Source organism: Mastacembelus armatus, chromosome 12, assembly GCF_900324485.2.
Source record: "Mastacembelus armatus chromosome 12, fMasArm1.2, whole genome shotgun sequence".
Classification (NCBI taxonomy): domain Eukaryota; kingdom Metazoa; phylum Chordata; class Actinopteri; order Synbranchiformes; family Mastacembelidae; genus Mastacembelus; species Mastacembelus armatus.
In genome coordinates, this window is record NC_046644.1 from 2,715,580 (window position 1) to 2,728,757 (window position 13,178).

The 13,178-nt window shown below is 37.1% G+C and overlaps 1 protein-coding gene across 5 annotated transcripts; it reads right to left on the minus strand.

Annotated features, from left to right (window-relative positions):
• Positions 1–1,087: 1,087 nt before the first annotated feature.
• On the minus strand, positions 1,088–11,426 carry fbxw2 (F-box and WD repeat domain containing 2). 5 transcript variants are annotated; one of them, XM_026296603.1, is made up of 8 exons: positions 11,124–11,426; positions 8,639–8,931; positions 5,987–6,209; positions 4,194–4,388; positions 3,848–3,981; positions 3,492–3,578; positions 3,178–3,347; positions 1,088–2,716 (listed from the first exon to the last, which is right to left on the minus strand). In XM_026296603.1, the coding sequence occupies exons 2-8, from the start codon at positions 8,903–8,905 to the stop codon at positions 2,428–2,430; spliced, it is 1,365 nt and encodes a 454-aa protein (XP_026152388.1). In that variant the 5' UTR covers positions 8,906–8,931; positions 11,124–11,426; the 3' UTR covers positions 1,088–2,427. The 5 variants fall into 5 exon arrangements, with proteins under 5 accessions (XP_026152388.1, XP_026152387.1, XP_026152386.1 ...); XM_026296602.1 differs by lacking the exon at positions 11,124–11,426 and adding an exon at positions 10,593–11,034; XM_026296601.1 differs by lacking the exon at positions 11,124–11,426 and adding an exon at positions 10,593–11,031 and having other exon boundaries at positions 8,639–8,940.
• Positions 11,427–13,178: the final 1,752 nt, after the last annotated feature.

Below are 13,178 nucleotides of genomic sequence, written 5' to 3' on the forward strand. Positions count from 1 at the left end.
TATGAAGTATTTTAATTAATCAAGTATTTACTTTCTCCTTTCTTTCAATTTGTTTTGATGTTGCTAACATATTTTTGTAGTTATCCGCAGAGGATTGTAATGTATGGGACACTGCATGTATTTTGTGTACAGACTTTGTACTATAGTGCTGTAACTGTGAAAAGGATAACCACTGGGTTGTGATTATTGGTGTGTGATTATTTTGCCATTTCTTACCATGCCATTGCTTAATGCTGCTGTATTTTTCAGCTTCAGACACTGAATTTGTGAATAAAATGTATGTACAGAAAGTTGTTGACTGTGTTGCTTCTGTAGTGCATCTGTACTATAGTACATTTATTGTCAATTAATATTCAACTTTTTAATTTAGCTTCCTCTTTATTTTGACAGTCTCATTCCAGCTGGCTATACCCATACAAATTTCTGTCAAGCACCAGGCAATGCAGCAACCTAAACACTGGCAGCCAGGAAAAGTACTAAGAAAAAAGTCATTGGGATATGGGAGTTTTGGAGTACAAAGGATACATACAGCAAAGATCTGAGATTGGATCGTGATTTACAGTCCTATTACTGAGCACAGTGATAGGTGGAGTGGCCCCTACGGAGCTATAAGTATAAATCCCAATAAGAGGTGAGGGCCATTGTTTGTTAAACATGCAGACATATTGCACAAATATTTATTTTTTATTTTCAAAAACTACTTCCTGTTCAGAGTTTTTGTATTTATCAGGTCCTACTAAGGGCAGCATGGTGGCGCAGTAGTTGTTCTGACAACTTTCTATAAATGGCTACATGACCAGATACAGGTACCACCACATGTATTTACTAGCAATCTGAAAGACTGCTATATTAAAGCTGATTGTAGAAGGATGCAGGTGACCAAAGATTTTTGTGAAATAAAAACACTGGGCAGTGCATGAATGCAGTAGCATTTAACTATGAAGCAATTCATGAACTTGTATCTCCTGCTCCACATTTTTCCTGGCCCATTTAAATGAATCATTTTACATATTACTGTATTTTCAATTTGAACTGAGTGCTCCCAGGAGGACATAATGCTGTGCAATGGTCAGAAAACAGTACAGAATATAGTATACTGGTGATGTTTTAATTACATTTGAAAAACCCAAACTAAGAAGAGTCTGTACATCTACTGTGTACAATTATCCACATGAAAAACTGGTTACAACCTGTATACAAAAAAAACTTCATAAATGAGGGCTTGAGGCATCATGAACACATTTCAATATGGTGTGAGATGTGGCCTACCAAAGCAAAGGAAGACATGAGTTTTTTGACAGGAAAATCATATATTCAAATCTTTTAAGTCTAAAATAGCAATTTTGCACAGAATCAAATTTGCCAGGTCACTCCTGCTTCTGTGCAGTGCACTGAAGCTATGAAATATAAATGTGGTGTTCAAGACACTCAACAATTCTTCAAATCAAGTCAGATTGATGGCTATATAATTACAGTGAATGTTAGAGCACAGTAAATATAAAAATCTCAACATAAAAGTAATGTGCCGGCATTATCAAGGTATTTTGGTTTGTACATAAAATGAACTGAAAAGGCACATCACATTTCTCAAGCTGACATTTAAACCAGATATCCCTTAGAAAAGCATATTCAGTGGAATTACACAAAACTTCATACGGTACACAACAATGTACCAGACCACTTTAACATAGTTCAGTGTACAGACTCTCTGGGGACATTCTGTAAAATCCTGGGGAACATCTCCTTTGTTGTCACAATATTACATCAAAGGAGATGTTCTCTATTACTTACAGCAGCTTAAGCTTGCTGTTCTTCTAGGAAACCAATGTTTTGGCAAATCAGCTCCGTGACCACCATGTTGTTAGGGTTGTTCTAACTTCTGACAGTCATATCTGGGTATGAAAAGTTTAGTGGCCAAAGTTGGCTGCCTATTACTACACAATAGATTACATTCTCTCTACAAATATTTTTACTGCACAATGCTAAACTGATCGACAACTGATCAAAGAGCAAATCTGCCAAAATCATTTACATTTCGTCTTTCACAAGAAAATGTCAATGTTGTGGGTTTTTTTGAACTTTTTTTTTGTTGTCACTGACACATCTTGGATATCAAGGAGTCTGTTTTATTTCTGTCTTCGTCCAAGATCAGAAGACCAATGAGAGGTTTCTGCAGAAATCAAAAGCATGTGCTAATCTAGCACTGAGCGTAGCAAATCATTAACAGTTTGATCAACTTTCTTAGTTTGCCCTCAGCTTCCATCTGTGAATGTTCATGTTTGTGTCTGAGAAGAGGACAATGCTGAAGAAGTGGGTAAAAAAAACAAAATGCTTTGGTCCATGCATCTATCTTGGCTGTTCATATATTCCAGAGCACACATGATGAAAACTCATAGCGTAGCACTCTAAGACGTAGAGCCCTCGTTTCTATCCGTTCTCCTTCCACAGTACTAAGTGAATGCTATGGTCAGGCATGCTGGTGGCAAACACCAGTCCAGAATCATTGCCACCATCCAGGCCATTGAGCCAGGAGGTCACACCAGCCAAAAAGCTGGATCCTCGTTTGGATTTTCTGTAGGCAGGTAGAGGCCAGCGGCCTGAGATTGCTTCCGTCCTAAGGTCCATCACATACAGAAAGTGGTTGTCAAAAAGGAGCGCAAACATCTCACCAAAGCTTAGCAGGGACAGGTTGGCTGGGTCCTGCATTTTTATCACCCTGGGAACAGCACAGCATGCATGAATTACTGTTTATAGAAAAGACAAAGATCTATTGTTGTCATGCAAATTATAAACTGGAATTAAATATTAATTCCTGACTTAAAAAGTGAATATGCCTTCACATAGGGAAACAAGGTTTATCCTTTCAGTTAGCAAGTTTAAGAATCAGAGCACCACTATGCTGACATCTGAAATAAATCACTATTTTTTCCAATATAAGAAAATGTGAACCTGACTATTCTGTGGTCACATTTCTGTCTATCATTTTGTTGTCATACTGTTTTAATATTTTTACGCATATCATTACTATAATATACTATAATTACTAGTACTGTTAAGTACTTTGTGACATCTGCTCTATAGAAGTGCTACATAAATAAACTGATAAACTGAATTCAGACTGATGAGTTCATTACTTAATATTTATAAAGATTGGTTTTGTCATGTATACCCTTTTACCTGAGAATCTCAAAACTTGCAAAGTCCCACTGGTAAACTCCAAGGTCAGAGCTGCAGACGATGTAGCGTCCGTCAAACTGTAGGCGAGGCTGAAGGCTGATGCTACGGTCCTCTGACACTGACAGCGTCTTCAAACACTTACAGTTGATTTCTCGGCCTAAAGGCCAGACCTGTGGGCAGAACACGGTGTTTGTTCCTTCTTCTGCCTCTTCAGGTAGCAGCTCATACATCAATATAACATCAAAACTATGATAATAGCTTTAGCATTTATCTGACTTTTCAACACAAGATACATCAGGAAATATCAGCATTACCTTAATTTCATACTTATCAGCACTTAAGAGGATTTCATCGCCAGGACTGTGCACAACAGATTCTACTTCACTTTTCTGTAGTATCACCTGACAGGATAAAAGACACATGACAAAACATGTCAGGCATTTCAAATTTCTAACAGTTTTTTTTCTTTCCTTAATGCTACAGTTTTTTAAAAATATTTATCAACACTGGAGAACTTCAAAATGCTTTGTAAATGCTCAGTACTTCAAATCACTGATATCTCAATATTGAATAAAAATGTATCTATATATTTATGGTTACGTAAATAAAAATGCATACATAATATCCATAACTCTTTCCTTGCACTGAAACCTTGGCAATGTGATCTGACCTTTGTGACCCACTCAGTGTGTCCAGTCAGAGTGTTGAGACAGGCACCAGCAGACAAAGCCCATATCTTCACAGTGAAATCTGCAGACCCGCTGACCAGCACATCCAGCTCATCACTGTAGTCCACACTGAAGACTGAGAAGACCCAAAATGTGGCCTCACACAAATGTTTTTTGAAATCATTAGCGAAAAAGATTAGTATGAAAATATATTTTTCTTTAGTAAAAATCTATGTGTAAATAGATGTACCTTTGTACCTGAAAACTGCCATATACTTTAAAATGTGAAACACAAAAAAGGGTTTGCTTGCTTTGGCTTATTATAAAAAACTCAGAACATATAGTAACCTGCGCCTGTGTGGCCACGGAACTGTTGGATTTTAGCCCCTGTACTCCACTCCCAGCATGCAATAGTGTTGTCGAAGGATCCAGTGACCAGCTTTTGTTCATCAAATTTCACTGTGGCACAGGTGTGTGTCTGAATACCATAAATGCACTGCCCGGTGCGCACATCCCATAATTTGGCAGAGAGGTCATCAGATCCTGAAAAACAAGAGGCCGGAAATTAAACATTTGTGGTAAAGGCACACATCTCAGTACTGGCCTGTGTCTGAGAATGGGTGCCACAAAAATGTACATAAATGGAAGGCAGTTGGGGTGAGATCAACAAAAAAAAAAAATTATGATTAGTATAAAACAGTTAAGTAGATTGTTTTGTACATCAACCACAAAAACATAAATATTATGTTACATATTAATATGGATACTGTATGCAGCTGAGATGTAACATAGAATCTGTAAACTGTGTATGACTGAGGTCCCCAATTTTTGTGTAGATATACAAAAGTGATTATAGAAATGAGAAAAGTGCCATTTTAAATGGCCCCACAGGTTTTTCAGTCATTCTGGCTGAGTAGGACTCTGGCTCACCAAACTCTGCAAGTAAGGCTGTACTCACAATACTCAAATGAACTAGACTTCAGGTGTCAAACATGCCCAGGCATAGTACGCACCGCCTAGTGTAAGTACACCCTAATACAACAACAGCCCCTTTTCACAGCTGACATTTTAGCTTGGCATAGCTGGAAAAGTACAGGTGGAATTAATTACAGCAATTAAAACAGCTCACTTGGTGGGACAGCAAGTAGTCGTGGTGTGTAATGGCAGTGCACTCTTCACAAATGCTCTTCACTTCCATAGCTTAATATGTGACAAATCATTTTGTAGTGATTTAACAGAAAATTAATATGGTCTTGAGAGAAATTGGATCCATCCTACAATAATACAATGTACTGTATCCTTAAAATTGCACTGCAGCAATTTTGTAGAATCAGCAGTTTCTGTACATATTAGCTCATACATGTCTGTCTATCCGGGAAGACAGATCCCTGCTCAGAAAATAAATTGACTTTACTAAAATATTCTTCTTATTAAATATATTAATACCTGATCAAAGTATAAGGACTGCAAACAAGGTCACTGTTAGTGACAAACCCTTAGATACTTGTAGGTCTTGCAGATCTATGGAGTTATTTGCTTCTTTTTGCTCATTGTTAGCCTGCAATCTCCACTGTCATCAGTATTATTTCTAGCAGCAGCAGACTTCTCACTGAAACGGTTGAAAAACTGTCCACTACCTGCTCAGCTCCAAACAGCAGGCAGACAGACAGAGACTATCTGGTGAAATAGTGGAGCATTTACTACTGCACCTAAAAAAGACAGATATTTTTCCTAGGGTTTGGTAGAGATCAACTTTCACTGAATGAAACAGCAGATGTTTTTTTTCTCTGTTGATATTAAAAAGAACAGTGGTGATCAGCACTGGTGACTATGAAATCACTTTTTCATCTTCCAGTTCTAACATGTGCTGTACAATCAGACAAAACTCCACATCTCCGTATGTGTACTCACCAAATTTTTTATTTTAATTTGTTTTTTTGCCTCACTGTTATAAGAATTCAACTGCATCATATTCCAACTGCCATGACACTGCTGGAGACAATCCCCTGCATATAACCCCATCTCTTTATGTGCAAGACAATTTTTGGCAAACCACTTTTCAGTGTAAAATGTAACCAACCAAAAAGTGTAAAATTCAGATATGCTTTTACACATTAAAGTAAACTGGCATGACAGTGTACCTGTGCAGAGAAGGCCATCCTTATAGTAGAGAGCATATACTCGAGCACTGTGGCCAATGAGGGATGATGTCTCAAAAGCCTCTTGCTCTTTCAGCTGCATCATGCGTAATTTGGCCTTCAAGTAGACCCCCTTCCAGTGCGATGCATCCTGAATGGACTCATCAATCCGCCAGCCCAATTCCCGACACACTCCCTGCCACACCTCTGTACATGAGTTTATCACCTACACAGACACAAATGCTTGTTAGAGAGTTTTAACACTTGCATAGGTGAACAACAAGTACTTTCAATACACAGCTAATTTACAGTTTCTGTTTTGTTTCCTTGAATTGATTTGCAAATGTGATGTTTATACTATTATTTGTGTTTTTTTCCTACAAACCATATTAGGTATTATTATTTAATCAATGATCAGTAATAATTTTTTATAAACCTTCATTCAATTTGCAGCTACTGGCATAAAAATTTCTGCAATGAGGAAGGAGGCCTCGGTGGCAGCTTATCCAATCGGGATGCTTGGAAACTATGCAACGACAAGGCTATATTTTTATAGCAAAGTGAAGCCAATTGCATGTAATAGTATTCTTAACTTTGAGATTTCATGTTTGCCAAATTCAACAAACTTTGACAGCAGACTGTCAGAGCAAATATTTTACTTTAGTACCTGTGTTCAACTGCTTTCATTGAAAAATGGACACAGTAATATTCCCTCAGTCGACTGTGTGTTTGCGTCAAGAAAGGAATGTGTGGTGTACAATTGCTGTGGTCATGTTCTCCACTGGTGGAGTTACTTTAGCAGTTTACCTGCCCACCAACATGTTTGTAACAAGAGGATTAAATATGTTAAAACCTTATTTACATCCTAGTTGTTCTTGATATAAAAGTACATACTCTACCATCTGACAGTGAGCTGTTTGTACATGGTCATTTTTAAGTTTACAGATTTTTTGATTCTTTTTCTTTTTACAATATTACTTAATTCAATTTCAATTCCATTTAATCTATTTGTATAGCGCCAAATCACAATACAAATCATCTCAAGGCACTTTACAAAAACTAAAAACCCAACAAATCCCTTATGATCAAGCACTTGGTGACAGTGGAGAGGAAAAACTCCCTTTAACGGAAGAAAAAAACCTCCAGCAGAACCGGGCTCAGTTTGGGCGGCCATCTGCCTTGACCGGTTGGGGTGAGTGGATAGAGCAGAGAGAAAAGAACAGCAACAATAAACAACAAATAGACACTGCAGGTTGGTGGGACCAGTAACTGCACATCATCGATAGGACCAGGCACACCTGCAGAAGGTACAGAGAGAGGGAAAGGGAGAGAGCACAAACTAGGGGAGAGATTTATAACCTTATAACCTGTTACTGGGCTTATACGGTCTTTAGACTATTTACAACATTCTAGCTTGTTACTACTACCTGCAGAATTCAAGTATATCTGACTAGAGTGTGCGGGTTGACCCTGCCCACATTGAGCACAGCTCCCAACACCAACAATATCTGTCTGCAGATTATAAGACAGGGGCAGAATATGTAGGTGTATAACAAAATGTATCCAGTTATGACCCCTAAACCTTACTTATATACTACTGGTCAGTTTTAATGCCAATTTCAAAGACATTAATTTAATTGCTATATAATAGGTGTTATCTACACACAGCCAAGTATTATAGACATATACAATATTTTACCACAGCTAATCTAGTTCCGTTCATACACACAATAACCTTGACTTTTCTGAAAAAACAAACTGGGGCTAACCTTCAGTATTTTAAAATGAGGAAGCTATATTATGACCGACACCACGACAAAAGTAAAAATGATGAGCCCACCAATAAAATAATCAACACAACAGTGCTGAACTGTTTAAGTGAAACCTCCCTCCTTAGAGTACCACTGAATTTCACCAGTGGCATTAAATGCTGAACGACTTGTTAGACCGAAAACTGATGCATCAGTGTTACTGTATCCCTAGTACATGTGTACCTGCTCAGTTGTACATCAACAGCTGCCTCACCCCAACCGGTCGAGGCAGATGGCCGCCCAATCTCAGCCCAGTTCTGCTGGAGGTTTTTTCTTCCCTTAAAGGGAGTTTTTCCTCTCCACTGTCGCCAAGTGCTTGCTCATAAGGGATTTGTTGGGTTTTTAGTTTTTGTAAAGTGCCTTGAGATGATTTGTATTGTGATTATAAATTGAATTGAATTGTAATAAAGATAGGTACAATCAACAACACCACCCATCATGTAAGGAACATATGTGTATTATCTTATAAAAAAACTAGTACAACCAGAGTCCACTATGGGGAGAATGGGGTAACCAGTTCCATGCATATTTAACAGAATTACAGACTAAACAGATGATGCTTTTAATAAAGAAAAAAAATTTACATGTCCAGCACACTCAGTCTGTTTTACTGTAAGTTCTCTAGCGAACCCTGGAAGATGTGCAGCATTGTTTACTATGTTTAATATATATTCTGGATGGTATTATTTTGTATTGCTTAATTTCGAATTCAAGTAAGCTAGTGTTTGTTCAGTTTGTTCTTTAAACTCCCAATTTGTAGTGAACTCCACAATTCTAGAAAAAAACTATTGATTAAAGAAACTGCTGAATATTTGCATCCCTTTTTAGGAATTGTGATATTTACCTTATTCCACTGTTTACAGACCAGGCAGCAGGTGAGCAGGGTCTGAGGGTCCAGCCAGCGCAGTAGGTAAAAGGCCAGCTCCAAGGGGAGGAGACGCAGGAAGTCACGCTTGAGTAAGGTCTCCAATCCATTAGACAGATGACGGAGCTGGGCAGCGCCACTTAAAGATATGAGGTGGTCCAAAGACTGGTTGCGCTGCTGGTCATTTAGAGTAAGGAAAGTGGCAGAGACCGACTCTAGCCACCCCTCAAAGGCCACCTTCTCCATGGGCACATGAGAGCAACCTGCAACACCTACAGTCCCTATGACAATGCAGGGTCTGACTTTAGCATGTTATTTAAACATAATATAGCACAAGTATCACAAAAAGCTTAAGTAGGATTCTGATAAATAATATGTTTGAGGTAAGTATCCCCAGAGCCCCTTAAGTATCAGGTGGAAATTATTTTTTTAGACTTTGTTTTGCATTCCCTCGCAAAAAGATTTGCATTGTGTGCATTACATTAGCTTACCTAACACTACATTAATTAGCCACTTGCTCAATGCACCCCATTACAACCCATTGCTTGTTGTCACATTTCGTCTGGGTAGGCAATTTTGCTGGTTCCCTACAAGATGAAAATGTAATTTGACTCGCAGAAGGCTTTGTCCTTAATCATATATTCGTTTTCATACCAAGTGACTTAGCTTGAAGTGGCCCTCAATAATTACCATTCAAAATGTGACAGAAGGTGATGGAACTGAATGTGTCCTGCATGCTGCATTTAAGGGCCCAGTAATGGTAATGTAACTATGCACACTATGCAAATCTTTTTTGCGAGCAAAGGCAACAGTATTGTGAGAAAACGCAAAACAAAGTCTAAAAAAATTTTTTCCATCTGATACTTAAGGGGCTTCGTACAAAAGTGATGTCTTCCAATATACAATGTGCTATTATGATATTCCATTTGCAATGATAGAAAAACTATAAATAAATCTATGATAGTTTAACATTGTAATCAATTCATTTTCTGTTAAGGGTTTACTAGTATTTAATTCTGAATGAAATGAAAAAAGAGAGTTAACAATTTACACATTATGATAAAAATAGTTAATATAGATAAAGGATATACCAACAATCAACTTCTTGCAATTATAGATTATTAAACACTAATTTCATCAATAGGCTGCAATCAGTATGTGTAACTGTAACCACCTTAAATTTTACAGAAAGCAAAAGGCCAAAATCATAATGCAAAAATAGAAATTACACAAAATATTCATTGTAGATCAAATCATAGATGACCATTTTGAAATTCAATAATTATTTTAAACATCTTTTACCGTTTGTTTATAACAGATAAAATGTTAGATTTTGCGGTTTTTATACGTGATATTACAAAGTAATACTCTGGGGTTCAATCAAAACAAGTACTCGTGACATTTTATTAGCTAACATATGAGAGCTAATGACATTTATACACTTGTAACTAGCTTTGCAACGCAAAGTGTAGCTAGAAAGAATGTTTTTAAGCTTTGTTTAACCACAACAATAAGTGATACGAGGCGTCTGCTAAAGTATGTTAAAATATTTGTATTATTAGATAACACTGTGAATATGTCGACCTTTAAATATGAAAACTGAAAGCTTTATCGTCAGTCTTTAGACAGCTTACATAGCTATGGCAGGCTACCAGTGCAAAACTGTCTGTTAGATATTCTAAGTATATATCTGGTGTATGTTACATTCGTTAGAATGACAACTTACTTTATGAGCAACTGTATCTGCTTATGCATTCAGTCTGTGGTAGCTACTTGGCTACTTAGCAACTTTTGTAGTTAACGTTAGTCACGTTAAAAATGCTACAATTTATTGGCATGTTAGCTACGACTGGTATCATCCACAAAATCAACGAACACCATATGCTAGCAAGCAAAATTACATTTAAAATGTAACATCATAATATCCACGAACCAGAGAGTTGCAACCAGTTTCTTTATCGTCACTTTGATGTTTAGTTGGCTCACATAGCGAAATTAGCTGTCGTAAGCTAACCCGTGAGCAAGCAAGTTGAAAGGACTGTCCAAGTAACCTAGCTTCGTAGCTAACGGTAGCTAAGCACCATGATCAAAGTCTCTGACTCTGTTAATGTGAATTGCATCTTGTTTCTAATGGAATAGTCTTCTACAGATTCCCCTAACTGAGAGATTTTAAAACCAAGTAATGCAATAGAGGGAGGCAGGTTCTAATAGCTTGAAAAGTAAACGATAATGGAAACGCTAGCCTTGGCCCTAAATTACCTTCAACCCTCAACGTTGTCTTACAGGAAGCAGGATAGGGATATTAGCTAACCCTTCACTGAAAACAACCTACATGGACCGAGGACGTAGGAAAAGTAAGTCCGGTGTCATCACTTACATATGTATTTACAACATATACATGTTCATCCTATTTTTGCTTTATCATTGCCTTGGTATTTTTATCCCTTCATAAGACCTTACTTGCCTGTAAGATAAAACCGCGGGCTCTAATATTTTTAGGGCAACGAAAAGCAGCTTCCGGTGTCGCACACAATGTGGAACGGTGTGACTGGGGCCGAGGGCTGTTTGCTCATGTCTGGCTCTCGGTAGTTCCGTTATGTCTGTGCAGCAGAGGTAACGGTAACAGACAACTGGTGGGGCTTAGCTAATTTTTAAGTGTAGTGGATCATTTGCTCCAGGCAATCATGTATGGACGATTCATTTCCTGACATCAGGCACGCATAATAAATCTCGCGACTGTTGCTTGCTGACGTGGTTAACATATAAATAATTACCACCAGAGGGCAAACACACAAGTTTATGATTTCATGTAGTCTTAATGCCTGGGTCCCTACGGTACAATATGCAATTATAATACACTGATTAAAGATTAATGAAAAAATATCACAATCAAATCAAGTTAAACCTTTTAGGTAATTATAGTTTTATCTGAACGAAACCTTGCAGCTACAACTCAATATAACTACATGGAACAATAAAAATATAATTTTTGTTTACCAAATAATTATTAATTTCCTTACTAAATGTTTTAATTCATAATTCATTCATGATTTTTTACTTGCTGTTGTGATAAGTCATTCTGGGGCTTCAAAAAACAGTCAACTAATCTAATCCAATTGTACATTTTGTTTATCTGTTTATTTTTGTATGATTCCCATTTTTTGTTTTCAGTTTCCATTTTCCTTTATAGATATTTTTTTTGTTTAAAAATGTATTAGCAGTGTGCCATCACTCTTTTTCATTGTGTTTGTTTGGTTGATTGAAGACTGTATTTATGGCATATTATTGATTCAAACGTCAGAATGAGAATCACCTTTATTGGCCAACTACTCCAGTACAGTAGCACTCAATATGCTTCATAGTCAAAAGGAACTTAAATCAGGAAAAATCAGAAGAAAAAAGAAAGTGAAGGAGCTTCCAGAAAGGTGTTGTTATATCTGTAAATATATACAATTTAGTTATTGTACTGTTATATTATTGCACTGGGTGAAGGGTGTTTGTTGTATTCTGTTAACCAGACAAACATGATTAAATGTTAAGAGTGTGGGCACAGGGAAAGAAACTTTCCTTGGGTCTGGTTATTTTGATGTGCATTGTTCTATCCAGTGGGGAGGAGTTCAAGCAGTTTGTTTCAAGGATGTGAGGAAATCAGTGGTCTTAAATTAAAATCAAAATGAGTGAGACATTAAAATAATTAGTCAATATGGTATTCGTAGTAGATTGTATTACAACATCTCTTACTCCAGTGGTTAGAGAGATAGATCTGAGGCTGAGATATGCTGACTTTTAGTGACTGCAAACACTGTAACTCCCAGCAATACACCTTATTGTTGCTTCATTATATTCTATCAATCTGGTTATGACCCACATCTTTCAAATTTCACACCTCCAGGCTGCAATACAGAATTACAAACATATAATCTCAAAGTTCAATTTGCGATAATGCACATGGTATAATCAGGGTCATTTGTTTTATTCAGAAGGCTACTGCCACTGCTCCAACAGGATGTGCTTTAATAAAATCAAAAAAATAATATCTTCCCCATTGTAACCTGAGCCTCGGAGTTTAGACTAAATAAAATTATAAGATAAATAATTATCATACTTCAGTTCTACCATACTGATACCATTCTTGCTCAGTTCCTAAAGTTTGTACTGAGATTTGGGTCAGGGTAGGCATTGTTTCCAAGTCTTTTATTTTCCCCAAAAATTCACATTTTTGGGCTTGTGTCCAAATTTGATCCTTAATCCTGGAATTTTAGTTAAGCCAGTAACTGCTCTGGTACCCTACCTCTTTGTGTCTGAGGGATGAAGGAACTACAACCTGGTGAAGAATTTTTGGCATTTGTTTTCAATTCAATTCAATTCAATTCAAAAAACTTTATTTATCCCCAGGGGGCAATTTAAGGCATGCAAAGTAGTGCAGAAGACATAAGCCATAAACATTTGTAGATCTAGATGTTTAGATGGAGTGAGATGGCCAGCATCAGTGTAAATAACATGAATAAAAATTGTTGTG

Bases quoted from the DNA above. Each gene is read 5' to 3' on its own strand.
- fbxw2 (XM_026296603.1), bottom strand. From the start codon at position 8,905: ATGGAGAAGGTGGCCTTTGAGGGGTGGCTAGAGTCGGTCTCTGCCACT. The intron at 4,389-5,986 runs GTACACTGTCAT...CTTGTTTTTCAG, and splicing joins GGATGGCCTTCTCTGCACAG to GATCTGATGACCTCTCTGCC. The intron at 2,717-3,177 runs GTAAAAGGGTAT...TGCTGTTCCCAG, and splicing joins GCAAGTTTTGAGATTCTCAG to GGTGATAAAAATGCAGGACC.